At 42.8% G+C, this 13,356-nt stretch overlaps 2 protein-coding genes across 4 annotated transcripts in view; one reads left to right on the top strand and one right to left on the bottom strand.

The window, feature by feature from the left end:
* LOC6538057 (uncharacterized protein C2orf42 homolog) overlaps positions 1-13,356 on the bottom strand; it is a 124,764-nt gene that overhangs the window by 7,457 nt on the left and 103,951 nt on the right. The window lies entirely within an intron of this gene.
* LOC6538058 (tyrosine-protein phosphatase 99A) overlaps positions 3,436-13,356 on the top strand; it is a 111,578-nt gene continuing 101,657 nt past the window's right edge. For 2 of the 3 annotated variants that reach the window (XM_039375894.1, XM_015193142.3), the window contains exons 1-2: positions 3,436-3,825; positions 8,894-9,332. In XM_039375894.1, coding sequence (XP_039231828.1) covers positions 9,215-9,332 — 118 coding nt within the window. In that variant the 5' untranslated portion in view covers positions 3,436-3,825; positions 8,894-9,214. The remainder of the gene's footprint in view (positions 3,826-8,893; positions 9,333-13,356) is intronic. The other variant, XM_015193144.2, reaches the window with a different exon arrangement.

Below are 13,356 nucleotides of genomic sequence, written 5' to 3'. Positions count from 1 at the left end.
TAATTTAGGACATACATGTCCATCTTGACAAGCTTGAATTCAGATTTGCCATCGACTGTGCACTTGGTCACTTATCGTCCTGCTTATCAATATTGTATTTGATGTGGAACTTCGTTTGCTCCTGCAATTGCAGCAGATTTTCATGAATGGCAGGCTTTTTTAGTTATGCGACGCTGACTTATTGAAATTGACAGAAGGTTAATGGCGTTGAATGACGCTGAAATTGAGGCAGCAGCTCTGGCAATTTAACACCCCGCTGGGCAGTCAAAAAAAAAAAGGGGCGGCAAGCGGGAATTGGCCAGGGGGCGGGGCAGGACCTCACCACATGACAGCGATTCGCAACGGCCGCTTAGAGTTGTGAGCTGTGGAGAGCGGGAGATTTGCGATAAAAAATGATTGCACATGCGAGCGTTTTGGCTCGAAATTGCAGCATTTGCGGCATGGAAATATATTTAGATGTATATGGACGGAGATCTAGTATAGATAAATTGGAATCCGAGGGGGTGAGTCTGGTGAGACAATCGCGCACCCTCTGCCCTGGATTTGCACTTGCCGGTTCGGTATTGGATTTGGTTTTGCCTTTGCATTTGGCGGGTTATCAGTGGCCCGGCCATAAATCACTGTCAAGTGTCATTCGCCCACGAAGCAGCAGCAGTAGCAGCAGCAGCACGGCATCCTTTATCCTTTATCCCTGATCCCAGCCGAGGAGGAAACTTTTGCACATCCCCATCTATGCGCTACATGTAGATAATATACCGAGCGGTATCAACTTACCACGAACATGTGCTCGGGGGCAGAAAGGTGCAGTGCCGGAAGCTGCAGCAGCCACTCAAATGCGACCCAGGACATGGAAAATGCCTGACTCGGGCTGTGGAATGGGGAAAAATCGAAAAAGTTGCTAATTAAAGTTTGTGCTCGCAGGGCGGGCCCTGAACTTCGCCCCCTTGAACTTCCGGCCCCCAGCGAAAGTGTTATCCCCAATGTCATCTGCAATTGCGAGAGCAACTCAGTGCACTGAGAAATTAAGTCAAGACTAGTTAGACTAAGTCAGGTTAGTTAAGTTTCAGTTATAAAGAAAATTAACAGCGAATGTCAATTACTTAAATGCAGTACATAAAGAACCTTCTAGTTTGCTTCCAATCAATTCAAAATACTAAATTCTTTGGATTTATGATATATATTTCCAATGGCATTTAGACTATAAGCATTTGACCTGATTTACTGTAGCACTTTCTGTTTCTGTGTACCTTCCCCCATTTGTTGAACGCAGCTTGCATTCGTCACGCATTGGTTGGCATTTCGCTGCGCTGTCTGTTGGCGAAAAACCGCAGAGCGAGTGAGTGAGTGAGTTAGTGACTTTCCCTACCCTCCGATGCCATGGCTAATTTCCGCTATTGTTCATAATTTTTATTGCGCTTGTTGCGAATTAGTTTCGGTTTCGCCCGACGCCTGACGCCCAACGCCAGATCTCGATCCCTCATCAATGTTGCAATTTTTTGCAATTTAAAATTTGTTATAAATCGTCGCTGGTTGAGTTTAGGGGTTGATCCTTGCTCTTGCCTTTGCTCCCTTTTTTGAGAGGCGTTGACAACGGCAACAACAAGAAGTGCCTGCGATTACAGGACTGCGAACACGATTGCAATGCTGACTTCCTGAAGGGTGGGTTTTCGGGTCTATCTTTCGCAACTTCAGTTGCATCAGGATGTGGCTGGTGGGGGTGGGTATCTTCGTCGTCCTCATAGCCATCAAATTGTGGGCGATTGACCGGACCGAGGGGCGTGGCCATCGTTTAGGGGCAAGTGCCCGAGGCAATGGGATAATTGCGGAAGTAACGCACTGATCAGCAAAACGAATTATGGGGCTGGACAGGCAGTTTTGTCAGATGGCAAATTTATTGCGAAGCAAATTGTGTTCTATATTCTATCAATCAATAGGGAAATAATACAATTAGAATATATTTATCAGAGAAAAAAAAATATCATAGTTTTATTTTTAAATATTAAGTCTTAAAGGAAAGTTGCGAGTTGTAAGGACTATGTTATGGACTTATGTTATGTTATATTATCGCAACAGTTAAAGTTTACAAACCTAACAGGCCATGTTAATAATAACATGCTCATGTAATGTTCGCTATTAGAGAACATTCAATTCGCATATCTGGTTACCGTTCTTCGAAAATGTAAAGTTAACAGCTGCCTGTAATATTAACATAACAAAGACCAAAACATGTTCTCCTTCAATTTCAGGCTTACATTTATTGAATAACACCGAAATGTTATTCATTCCATAGACGTATTTTTGCGAATGTTGTTAGCAAAATGTTTCGCTTTCCTCCCCTGACCGAATGTAAAACGATAACATTGTTCTTACGTTCTAGTATAGACCTTTGTTATCCAGTCTGCTAAACGCGTTAACAGGACCAGGACTCAGTTCGAATAAAAGCCAACTTATAGAATAACATTCGCAAAGCACCGAGGGGTGATTTTCGAAAATGTTACGACCATCTACTTCTGCGGTTGATTTTTCTGTAAACAAATTGGTCACAGGACAACTGTTGACCTCAACAGCAACACCCATTTACTGATGTTTTAGATTTTTTTCGAAATCTTTTCCAGACATTGCAGACATTACTAACATTACTTCGAATGTACGCCAATGTAACTCCTTTTAACAGTTTATGTAAATGGTAACAATAATAATGGTCGATTGATTGTGATAAACTATACAATGTAATGCCTTGTAATTTTGTATTCAAAATTTTAATATTTCAATTCCTTAAAATATTTCCGAACACTTGGCTCTTTTGTTATAAAGAAATGCAGGCTTAAATATTACCTATTGATCAAATTTAAAATTTGTTTTCATTTAAAGGGCTTCTGCCTTTGGCCAAAGCTAACTGCAGTCTGTCCAGGACCTCTTTGTATTTCCTTAGAAATTCCGCAAACACTTGCTGCCATCGTTTCAGTTTTGTTTGTGCCGGAACGCTCGTCACCTGAGCAATTTGAGCAGGTCGTGTTCGCCAAAGAGCGCGTCTCTTATCAGTGATAAGGCCACCGCTATTCGGAGTTGGGCCATGGTGAGTTTCGGAGTTCAAAGTGGAACACGCGCTCTCCGAGAGAGAGGGAGAGGAAGAGAGTCCTTTCGCTCTCGGCTGGACGACAGCCGAGGCGTCCACCCGCGCACAAATCTAGGCAACAGCCAGCACACAGTGGAGCTCGCAAAGAAGTTCGGAGCACGGCCGTGTGTGTGGTGGATAGCAGATGGAAACCCGAAGTCCGCCACGAACCATCGACCTTATAGAGGGGTTTTCCGGGCGGCGTGGTGGTGCAACGGCAACGGCAAAGGCAGCGGCAGTGGCAGTGGCAGCAGCAACGGCGGCTTCTGCCTTTCAGCTGGGAATTTATTTGCGCAAAAACGAAGCGGCTCAGTTTCGTGTTTGTTGTGCGCTCGTAAGGATGTGTCCGCTGGCGCTGCCGGACTTCGTGCGTTCGCGTCGCGTGTGTGCGCGTTTATCCTGACGCTGAATGTATCTCAGCCAAAAGCGGCCAAAGCCGAAACGGGCCACGAAAAGTGATTGAAAATCAGGCGAATAGCTCAAGTGAATGCCAGAATAATAATCATATAATCATGCATGTTCTTATCGCGTTGAGAGAAAATCAAATATAAAATGCGGCAATCGCTGTTCAGTTCCGTGTTAAGTTTTTATTTGTGTTCGTGTGCTTGGATTCGGGTACCAGGATCCCAAATACCGACGATCTCGAGGATAAACCACTAACTGATAGAAGAAGAAGGTCCTGAGCTGCCGAATAAAAAACACAGCAAAAGGTGGTTATCCCCAGATTTGGTGACCCACAAGCATAAATAAACGATTTCAAGTCGAGGCAACTGAATGAAAATTGGGTGAAAATTCAACGCTCGTACTGCAGCATATTTTGCATTTTGGGGCGGACTTCTGGATTTATGTTGACCCACTTTGCTAAGCGATTTCCCTTTCAATTTGCGTCTTGAAGCGATGTTTTGGCCAACTTATCCCTCGGCCATCTCAGTTAATTAGTTTAATTAGTGAGTGTCGTGGGCGGTTGGTTAGTCGGTCGGTTTTGGACCAGAAATTGGTTTGGCATTTCGAGCCAAAATTAAGACCCTTTCTGGCGCAAAGTTTTATTTTAAACTGCTGACCCGGGATTCGCTCTGTCATGCCCTGCCGCTAATAGCCGACATTATTGTTAGGATTCGCAGGGAGTTGGGGAGTTGGGGGTTTTTGGGGTGGACCAAACAATGGGCCACCCGATCGACTGTATGTGCCATTGAACAAACACCCAGGCGAAGGGAAAACCCTTTTTGCGCCACTTCTCCTAATTCTACGACTGCCATTTGTTGGGGCAATAAAAGCCAGCCAGCGACTTCAGTAAAGATGAAATGAAAATGAAATAAAATAAAATAAACAACAATGGCTGGGAAAAACTAAAATAAATGTATTTGCTTTGCCACTAAATTTGCGCTGATTTCGGCAGCAGCTTTACTTCACTTTCGCATTATGTTGGCCCCACTCAAAAAATGTGTTTGTCAACACAGCCAGCGGAGCGCAAAAATGGTCCTTGGTCCTTCGAACCCCTTGCAAAAAAAAAATGGAAAAATAAAAAAACGAAAAAACGTCCAAAAACGAGAGTGTTTGTGTGCTTAACCTTTTGGTGGAGCTGGATTTTTGGCTCGAGCGGTGTGGCACACGTTCAACTATTTTAGAATTTGCGGCACGTGCCCAAATTGCAAACATCAGCAAATAATAATATAAATTCAGCCAACAGCCCGGGCATCTAAACCGAATTAGTCGAGTGTCCTTTTTACCGATGCTTTACAGTAATGCTTACAAGATGATTAGGCGTATGTGGCTGGCATGTGATAAATTCCGCTGGAGAACTCAACTGCTTGTCGTGTATAATAATTTCATTGTTGCAACTCGGCAATTTATAATGCAGCAACAATGGCAGCTGCACTTGCAGCAAAGGCGTGCAACTTGTTGTCGCTGGGTGGTTCGTTTTCACCGCCCCCCTTTTGTGGCAACACTTGAGTCACACAGCCACTGCAGTTGCACTTAAGCTTCTACCGCTGCAGTTGTTATTTCTATTTATATTTCTGTTTCTATTTTCTCTCTACTTTTGCACACCCATTGTGAACCGTCTGGCTTTATAATCGCCATCTATGTGAGTCGGTGCAAATGCATACAGATGCAAGTTGCGCGTTATTGTGCTCACTTGACAAGTGTTTTTGCAGGACCTACATCCTGATTGCTTAAGTTAAGGCTGACTCAATCTGCATGTTCGAAGTTTGAGTGCAGCAAGGACATCGGCGACACCTCTGGCCGTGCTAATTAACCAAGTTCCAGCATTCCCATTTAGCTGACTGCTTTTCTTTCATGTCAAAGCATTTAATTATACTCCTGCATTTACCCGCTCCCCAACTTTCGCCCCCACTCCCGCGCTATCTCCACACTTTTTTACTTCTTTCCACTTTTTTTTACTGCTGGACTTTGCCTGATTTATTTATGCATTTACCTTTGCGAGTTGCCCGGGGAGGAAGCTGCTGTCATGCTGCTGGTTCGTTGTCTTAATTCATTTTTTATTCCAACGTAAATAAGCTGTAAATTACAACTTCTGTTGCTCCGCTGTTTCCAGCTGATGTTGCTGCTTTTGCCGCTGTTCCCTGCATATTTTGTATGATTCTACTCCGACAATTCCCAGGCTGCTTGTTGCCTGCCTCCTGCCTCGTGCTGCATGCTGCATGCCCCCAGCCTCTGGCTCATGCCAAATGCAGTACCATATTTTTTCGCTCTTCACTGACGCCCTGTTTTTTTTTTTGTATACACAGAAAAAAGCATCAGAGCAGCAACTATTTTAATTGCAAATCACTGTCACTGTTTTTGATTTCCAAAAAACAATCGGAGGCTTAAAAACCTTATGATTTCATTTTCATTATTTACTTCAAATATTCGAAGTACCATTGAAGCATAAAAAAGCTGAGAACAAAAGGATAATAAAATGCATACAATAACTTTAATTCTATTTATTTATATTCTTTTTATATTATATAAACTTTAATTATTTGTCATAATTTTTAAACATTTTATGAATTTTATCGTTTTTTCCCAATGTACATAACTCATTGCGAAAGGGGCAGCGGAGGTGTATGTGAAATGGAAACAAAATGGCTTTCCTGTTTTTAAAAATAGGACAATAAACGAGTGATCGAGTAATAAAATTTGTATGAGCAATTATGAAAGGCTGGCACAGTTTTAACACATATTTTTGCAACATTGAGCCAATTCCGTGGCATATTTTCTCTCTGTGCTGGAAGTCGCAACTCCCGCTGCTTTTTGCTGCCTTTTGCCTGTGCTACTGTTTAATTTAAAGTTCGCCCCCCAAAAAGGGGAGCAGCATTGCAGTTGAAAGTGAGGAAGTTGGGAAGTGAGGAAGTGGGGCTGTCATAACTGCAAATCGGCTACTGACATCCAGCTACTTAACGCTCCTCACTGCCTGTGTTTGGGGCATTCGGGCATGAAAGCGGCTCGGAACTGTCTGCGGACCCAAAGGGGACTACTAATGGTCAAAAAGAACGGGGTGGACGTGGGACTGGACGACAGTGGACGGCGTTGCACTGCGTTTGGAATTATGTGGAAAATTGAGAAAATGTTGCTCAACAACACAAGTACAAGTGGAAGTACAAGTTCCGAGGCACTTTAATTGCCACCGGGCACATTGCGCCACTCTGCCATCCACAACCGGTCATTACGAACTGGATTTGGGTGGTTGGATGGTGGCCACGACGGAGATCCCACTCCGCTTTTCCATTTTCCGGGTGAAACTTGTTGAGCGACGACCACTGACGAACTGCCACCGGAGATGAAAATGCTTTTCCAGGGGGCAATTGTCGTTAAGGTGCTTAGCGTAAGGCGTTGACTATTTGAGGTCGTCTAGCCGCGACTATTAATGGGCTTCTCGGTGGCATGTCTTCATTAGAAGTCCACTCTTTCGAGGTATTACACAAGCCTAATTCTGGCCGAGAACAAATAATAGCGATTAATAGTGCCATCAACAACAGCAATACCATTCAAATAAGGTGTTTTTGTAGGTATTTGCGTGTTCTATGGTCTATTTATTTACCACGTTAAATAAACAGTTTGGGTAATTCATCCAGTTTTGAAAACTAGTACAGGATTAAATGTTGGAAGCATGCTTATTTTACAAATGACAAAATCAAATGAATTTCTACTGCAATCAATGCAATATATAAAGTGGAGCATATATAGACCGCAGCTTTTAATCCAGAATTTGCCAGATTCTCAGGCAAGGTCAATATTTATGCTCAAAAAATTGTTTTGCGCTTTAATGTTGTTTTCTTTTTAAAGTGAGCTCAAACAAACTTGCGTTAATGCCGCTTCCTGGCCACGAAAACCGAGCAACAATAGCGGCGCTTTCGTGAAAAACTTATTTGCACAAACCGCGTTTTTGTGTACGAATATTCATACACACATTGTGGTGTCTGTGAAAAAGTCAACGAGTTTTTGCCAGGGCGTGTAAAATGGAAAATAACTTCAATTGCCAGGTGCGGCGTGTGTAATATTTTACCAGCTCTCCTTTGATTTTTTTCCCCAATCACAATATTGTTTATAAAATGGAAATAATACCGGAGAGCAGCTCAACTGGCTAAAAAGGGGCCTTAAAAAATTAAGCCTGAGGCTTAAAACGATTTGCCGTCTGCACATAGCTGTGTTTTCACTGAAACTTGCCGTGAAAGTTACAAATTTGAACTTTAAATTTTAACGTCAACACGCAGTGGGTCTCAGGGGAGCGGGGAGGGGATGAGGTGAGGGGGGTTAACAAAAAATAAACTTGCAGCCTGCAGCAAACACATTAAAACAAACTTTTTAAAAGCAACCACAACATTTACGTCATGTGCAATGTGCGGCGGGTTGCGTTGCGTGGCGTTGTTGCCATTGTTTTTGTTGCCGTTGCACGAGCTGCTGCCAAAGTTGAAAAGGGGCGCAGCGGCAAGCAGGGGGCGTGTCAGCTTACTCTCCCTACCTCTCTATCTCCTTCTCGCTCTCTTGCCATTTTTATAGTCAAAAGCCAAGTTGTTTGGGCCAACAGCAATCGCCATTTGCTGCCACATGTTGTAACTGTTGCCGCATTAAATGTGCAGCCCGCCTCCGGCGCATTTCACTTTTACTGAGAGGCACCCACTTTTACAACCACCCACTGAGTTGCACCACTCGCCTGCCTGCACCACCAACACCAACACCACCCACCAGCAGCACCTCCACTTCTGGCCACATTAGTTGACTGCACACCACCAGCAGAGATTTCACTCCATTTTATACTGTCAGACTTCCGAGAGCGCCGTTCTCGCTGTTCTCGCTTGTTGTAAAAATGCCAAATTCATTTTCAGCATATAAACTTTATCACACACACACACCCATATGCAGGCACACACACACTCACATGCAGCCGCGGACTTTATACTCCCTGCTGTTCCGCACTGACATCTTTAGTTAATTTCGCAGCCGCAAAAACTAAAACGAAAGGGATAGTGTGTCTGTCCGGATTTTAGGAGACCGTAAAAGTCCTCTAAACTGAAAATTGAAAAAAAGAGTGCTGTTGGAATAAAAAAAAAATTTTGCAAATCAGAAGGGTTTCACTTGACGAAGCCGCAACGCAAAGAAGTTGAGATTTGTTGAAAAAGTTTCAAAAAGTATAGGAGTTATATAGATATACGGTCAAAACATATTCTCTTCACATATACTCAATCGGATTGCAAGCCTAAATAAATTGCAACCGAATCAAAAGTGCTTCTGTTTACCCAAAAAATTTAATTACCATTTTTCTCTCACTCGTATTTGCAGATCGTTCAAAATGATCACCTAAAGCCAAAATCGGTGCAAGCATAAAAACAAAAAAAATAAATAAAAACAAAACCGAATAAAACGTGAATAACTAAAAAACGCAAAAGTTCATAACGCAAACAAAGTTTAATTGGCATTGGCGAAAAAATAAATGTAAATTGATTTAGAAAAACCCAAGGGCAAAAAACTACAACCGCAATCCTACGAAATTCAACAAAATAAAAGAAACCGTAACGCAAACCACCGCAAAAATTGCTTTAGATTAAAACCATAGACGAGTACGGAAAACATAAAAACCACTCACAAATCGCATCAAACAAAATGACGCTGCGCATATCGGCCACATACGGAAATCATCGAGGGCTCATCATTCCTGGCTGTGTGCTGCTCCTGATTTTGGCCACCTTGCCACCAGCCTCGCGGGCAGGACGAATCTTTGGTAAGTCCTGGAAAAATGTGTACTGTGCGCGGATGGGGCTGCGATCAAAATTTCTATCAGTTTTTGTTTGCGGCTCTAATTAGGGCGGGCAGTTTGCAGCTAATGGAATTTTTAATGCCGCGAAAGACGCAATTTGTGCGGGGTTCCTGTCGGCATTATGTGGCCCACTCCTTGGGACCGCCGCAGGACCTCCTTCGTTTCCTGTATTGGTTTCGGGTCAACGCGACTCATTGACACGGCAAATGGTGGCACAGAGGGCTCATGTTCTTTTTGTATTAATTATAATTACAGAAGGTCGCCTTTTTATGCCAGCAGTCGACGTGGTTTACATTAATGAGGGACGTCAATGTCAAAAATAAACAAAGGTCCCGCACTCTGGCTTTATTGTATTGGAAATGTCAACACCATGTTTTTTTTCCCTGTGCATTTGTTGCCTTTTATTCGGGTGTGTGTTTGTGGGTATGTGTGTGTGTGTGTTTGTCTGCACCGTTGATGTAATGAAAATAATTACATTTCTTGTACGTGGTTTGTAATGCGCAGCAGAACAGGCAAAGTCACCAGATTTTGAACACACATACCGAACTAATTAACTGACAAATAAATAAGTAAACATGGCAACAGTTTTGCACACATGGCGATAATTTACATTTAATTATGGCAGCATAACTAGTTATTTGCCGCAACTGCCCCAAAAAAAGGGTTGCTCTGCACACATTCCAATTCCCAACTTTCAACCGGAGTCTCTAATTGCAGGCAGGTTTTGTCTGTCTGCCCGAATTTTCCTGCTTTTCCGACTTTCCCTCCAGAGCCATTAGATTCGGTCACAGAGCAGCAGCAGCACAGAATGGCAATAGTGGCAACAACTGGAGAGGCAGCGGCAGCGGCAGTCAAACAGTGAAAGCGGACACAATGCGCTGAAACTGGAAAACCAAAACTTTTGTTGACACACATTTTTTCACGGCCCCAAAAAGTGTGCTTCGAAAATGTGCACGCAAATGAGCGCAGTTCGCTCGTCATCAAGAGCTGCAATAAAAAACGGTGGCGAAAACAGGCGCTAACATAAAAAGCTACCGCATGAACTAGTGCTGACAGCTGAATGTGTGTCTCTAAATGGATTCGTTTATTTGGGGATCATTCTGGGTTGTTAAATAGATGGAAAGTTAATGGAAAATCTATTTAGTACCTATTTCGAGAGTTTCGATTAAATTATTCACTTGTGAAATGTTTTATTTCTTACTGATTATAAGTTATACTATTCTAGAAAGTAAGGGTATTATACCATAGGTATTTAAGTAAATTAAAACTTTAATACATTTTCGGCACTAACAATTATGATTTAGGCATCACTGTCACACACGCACACACTCAAAAAGCGGGCCCCATTTACAAATGCCAGTGTGTGTGTGCGCTGGCATTAGGTTGCCAGTTGGCGGCGCTTTTTGTCAGGCATTTTAATGTCTGCCTTCAGCCGCAACTGCAACAGAACAGCAATAAAACTGCAGGACACACACACATATGCACTCACGCACACACTCTCGGCAACCGCACACATTCATATGTAGACACACATTCATATATAGATATAGCCGACCATGAAAGCGAAAAGTTTACGCGCTTGTTTGCTATAATTTCGATTGTTTTCACTGCAGCAGCAGAATCAGCAGCAGCAACAACGATTGCAGCAGCCTGCCACGCCCCCCTTGCCACCCACACACACACTGACACACAGATAGAGAAACAGAAACAGACACACACACATACATATACACATACGGATTCCAACGCCTTTCCGTTCCCAGGACAATTGTGCACCATTCTGCAGCAATTTTCGCTTTATTGATGTGCATTGCCGCCATTGCAGCGAAGTTTGATGCTGCAACAGCCAGAACAACTGCAACACACAGAAAATAAGCTGTGTAAGTAGCACACACTTTTACTTTACTTTTGTTTGCGTTATGTACTTTCGGTTAAGTGCGAGAAATTTATGAAAAACTTTTGAAAATGTTTTCGCAATTAAAGTCCCGGCGACACAGAACAAAGCGCGCTTCGAACAAAACGGAGTGCACTTGGTCTACTTTCCACTTTCCCATTTTGCACTGCTGCTTCCATCTACCATCTAACACTTTTCCATGCAACTGGCTTAAGTGGGCGTGTAACTGCAGCTGGATGCAGCTAATTGTTGGCATAAACGATGCCACCCAGATTGTTTCGGATGCAAAGCCCAACCGAACAAAGGGTCTTCCTGCTGAGAGCTATCAGCAAATTGGTCAGCATTTGGCAAGTTTCTCGCTCTGATCAGACACTCAAACATGACTACCAATTCAAGCAGTATATAGTCTCAAACTTCGAAAAATAAATCCAAATCTAGTGTGTTAAAAGCTTAAGAATATAGTTCTAGTTCTCTACACTTGCTAGCTAGAATATGGCCAAGAACATCTCCCATTTTCTCCGAGTGCCTAGAGAACTGATCCACTCCCCCATCAAGCTTATGTGAATGACTGTCGCATCAATACAGCATAAACTTAATGGCTAACCAATAAAAACAATGGTGGCGGAGAGTCGCCATGAATAAGTCAGGCAACTGTTTCGATATCCCGAGCATACGAATAAGTTGACTCGGCAATTTTGGCCATCAGAACATATTTATTGCGCCTACAACGGCGACACGTGTGCACGAGTTACCTGCTTTTTTTCCCCGGAGACCAGACACATTGTCTCCTGGCCATTTAGGAATAGTCGAGCATTAAGCGCAATTGGTGAATTGAATGCTTGAATGGCGCTGCCTGCTGCCTTTGTTGGCGGCTATTAGCCCGACTAGAAGGTCCTTTCTGCCGTCTGAAGCCCGATCCTTTTCACACATCTGCAATTACATGGGCAAAGTGTATTGGGCGCGCGTCGCAAATCGTTTCGCCTTTGTTTTTAAATTATTCATGTTCTGGCTAAGAGCAAACAGCGATTTAGGACTCCCCCGATTCGAGGCACGCACTTGATATTCAGCTCATTGGCGACATCGAGGGGAGAAATGGCAGAGATTTTATTTGGTGTGGGCGACGTCCTTGACGGCTATACTGTCTGGAGTAATTTCTTTATTAGATTCATTCGGGCCCTCCAGGACATTCTCATTTGCCCCGGGCAAAGTTAAAGGCAAAGGCAAAGGCAAAAGCCAAGCGAAGCGGACAAGCAACAGAGTCTAAAAACAATTTTCTAAATTAGTTTTTGCTATCCTGGCTCCGGCAAAACGAAACTGCAATATAGCAGAAGAAATTGTTTAAGAATTACATAGAGTGGCCCCGCCGGAGGATAAGACTTACTTCTGCACATCCTTTAATAACTTTAAAAGCACCCGAAGTGCTTAAATCCTGCCTGCGTGTTTTGCACACGTTTTACAGTCTCACAAACTATAAATCAACAAACCAACCAACCATTACCTTACGGCTATAAAATATTCAATAAAAATTAAATAAAAAGACTCGAGAATGTGTGGCCATTGGGCTGGTTTTTTGAGCGATTCGAGGGCGCAGCTTTATGACAACAATTTTTAATCATTATAAAATATACAGGAGCGTGAAATTCTCTGCCCGGCCAAAAAACACGTTCAATCAAAAAATGCATCGAGTTTTCACCTGCTTCCATTATGCAATACAAACAACCGCCAATGTCAGAATATATTTTCACTCTTTTATAGCATTTTATGCACATTATAATTAGTGTATAATTAAGTAAAGAAAAGTGAGCGCGATGCGTGTAATTTCGAAAATGGATTTTCGAATAAATAAGCCAGTCGCTGTGGTGACCTCATTTAAAGCCCAGTCTTTTTTTCCCAAAAAATATCATCCGACACCTGCGAGGTAGATAGGTGCCACATGCCATTATGTTGATTCATTTTGTATGACTCCGAAACGTTTTAAAGTAATTAAATTGTAGTATTTCAAACTGACAACTTAGTTTTTATTTGCGATTTGCCCAATGGTGATAGAGCTCTCTATAAGTGTGCTAAAATAACTTACAGCTTGCTTTGCACATC

Source organism: Drosophila yakuba, chromosome 3R (genome assembly GCF_016746365.2).
Source record: "Drosophila yakuba strain Tai18E2 chromosome 3R, Prin_Dyak_Tai18E2_2.1, whole genome shotgun sequence".
NCBI lineage: Eukaryota > Metazoa > Arthropoda > Insecta > Diptera > Drosophilidae > Drosophila > Drosophila yakuba.
The sequence above is the reverse complement of the archived record's forward strand: the minus strand, read 5'-3'. Positions and strand labels throughout refer to the sequence as shown.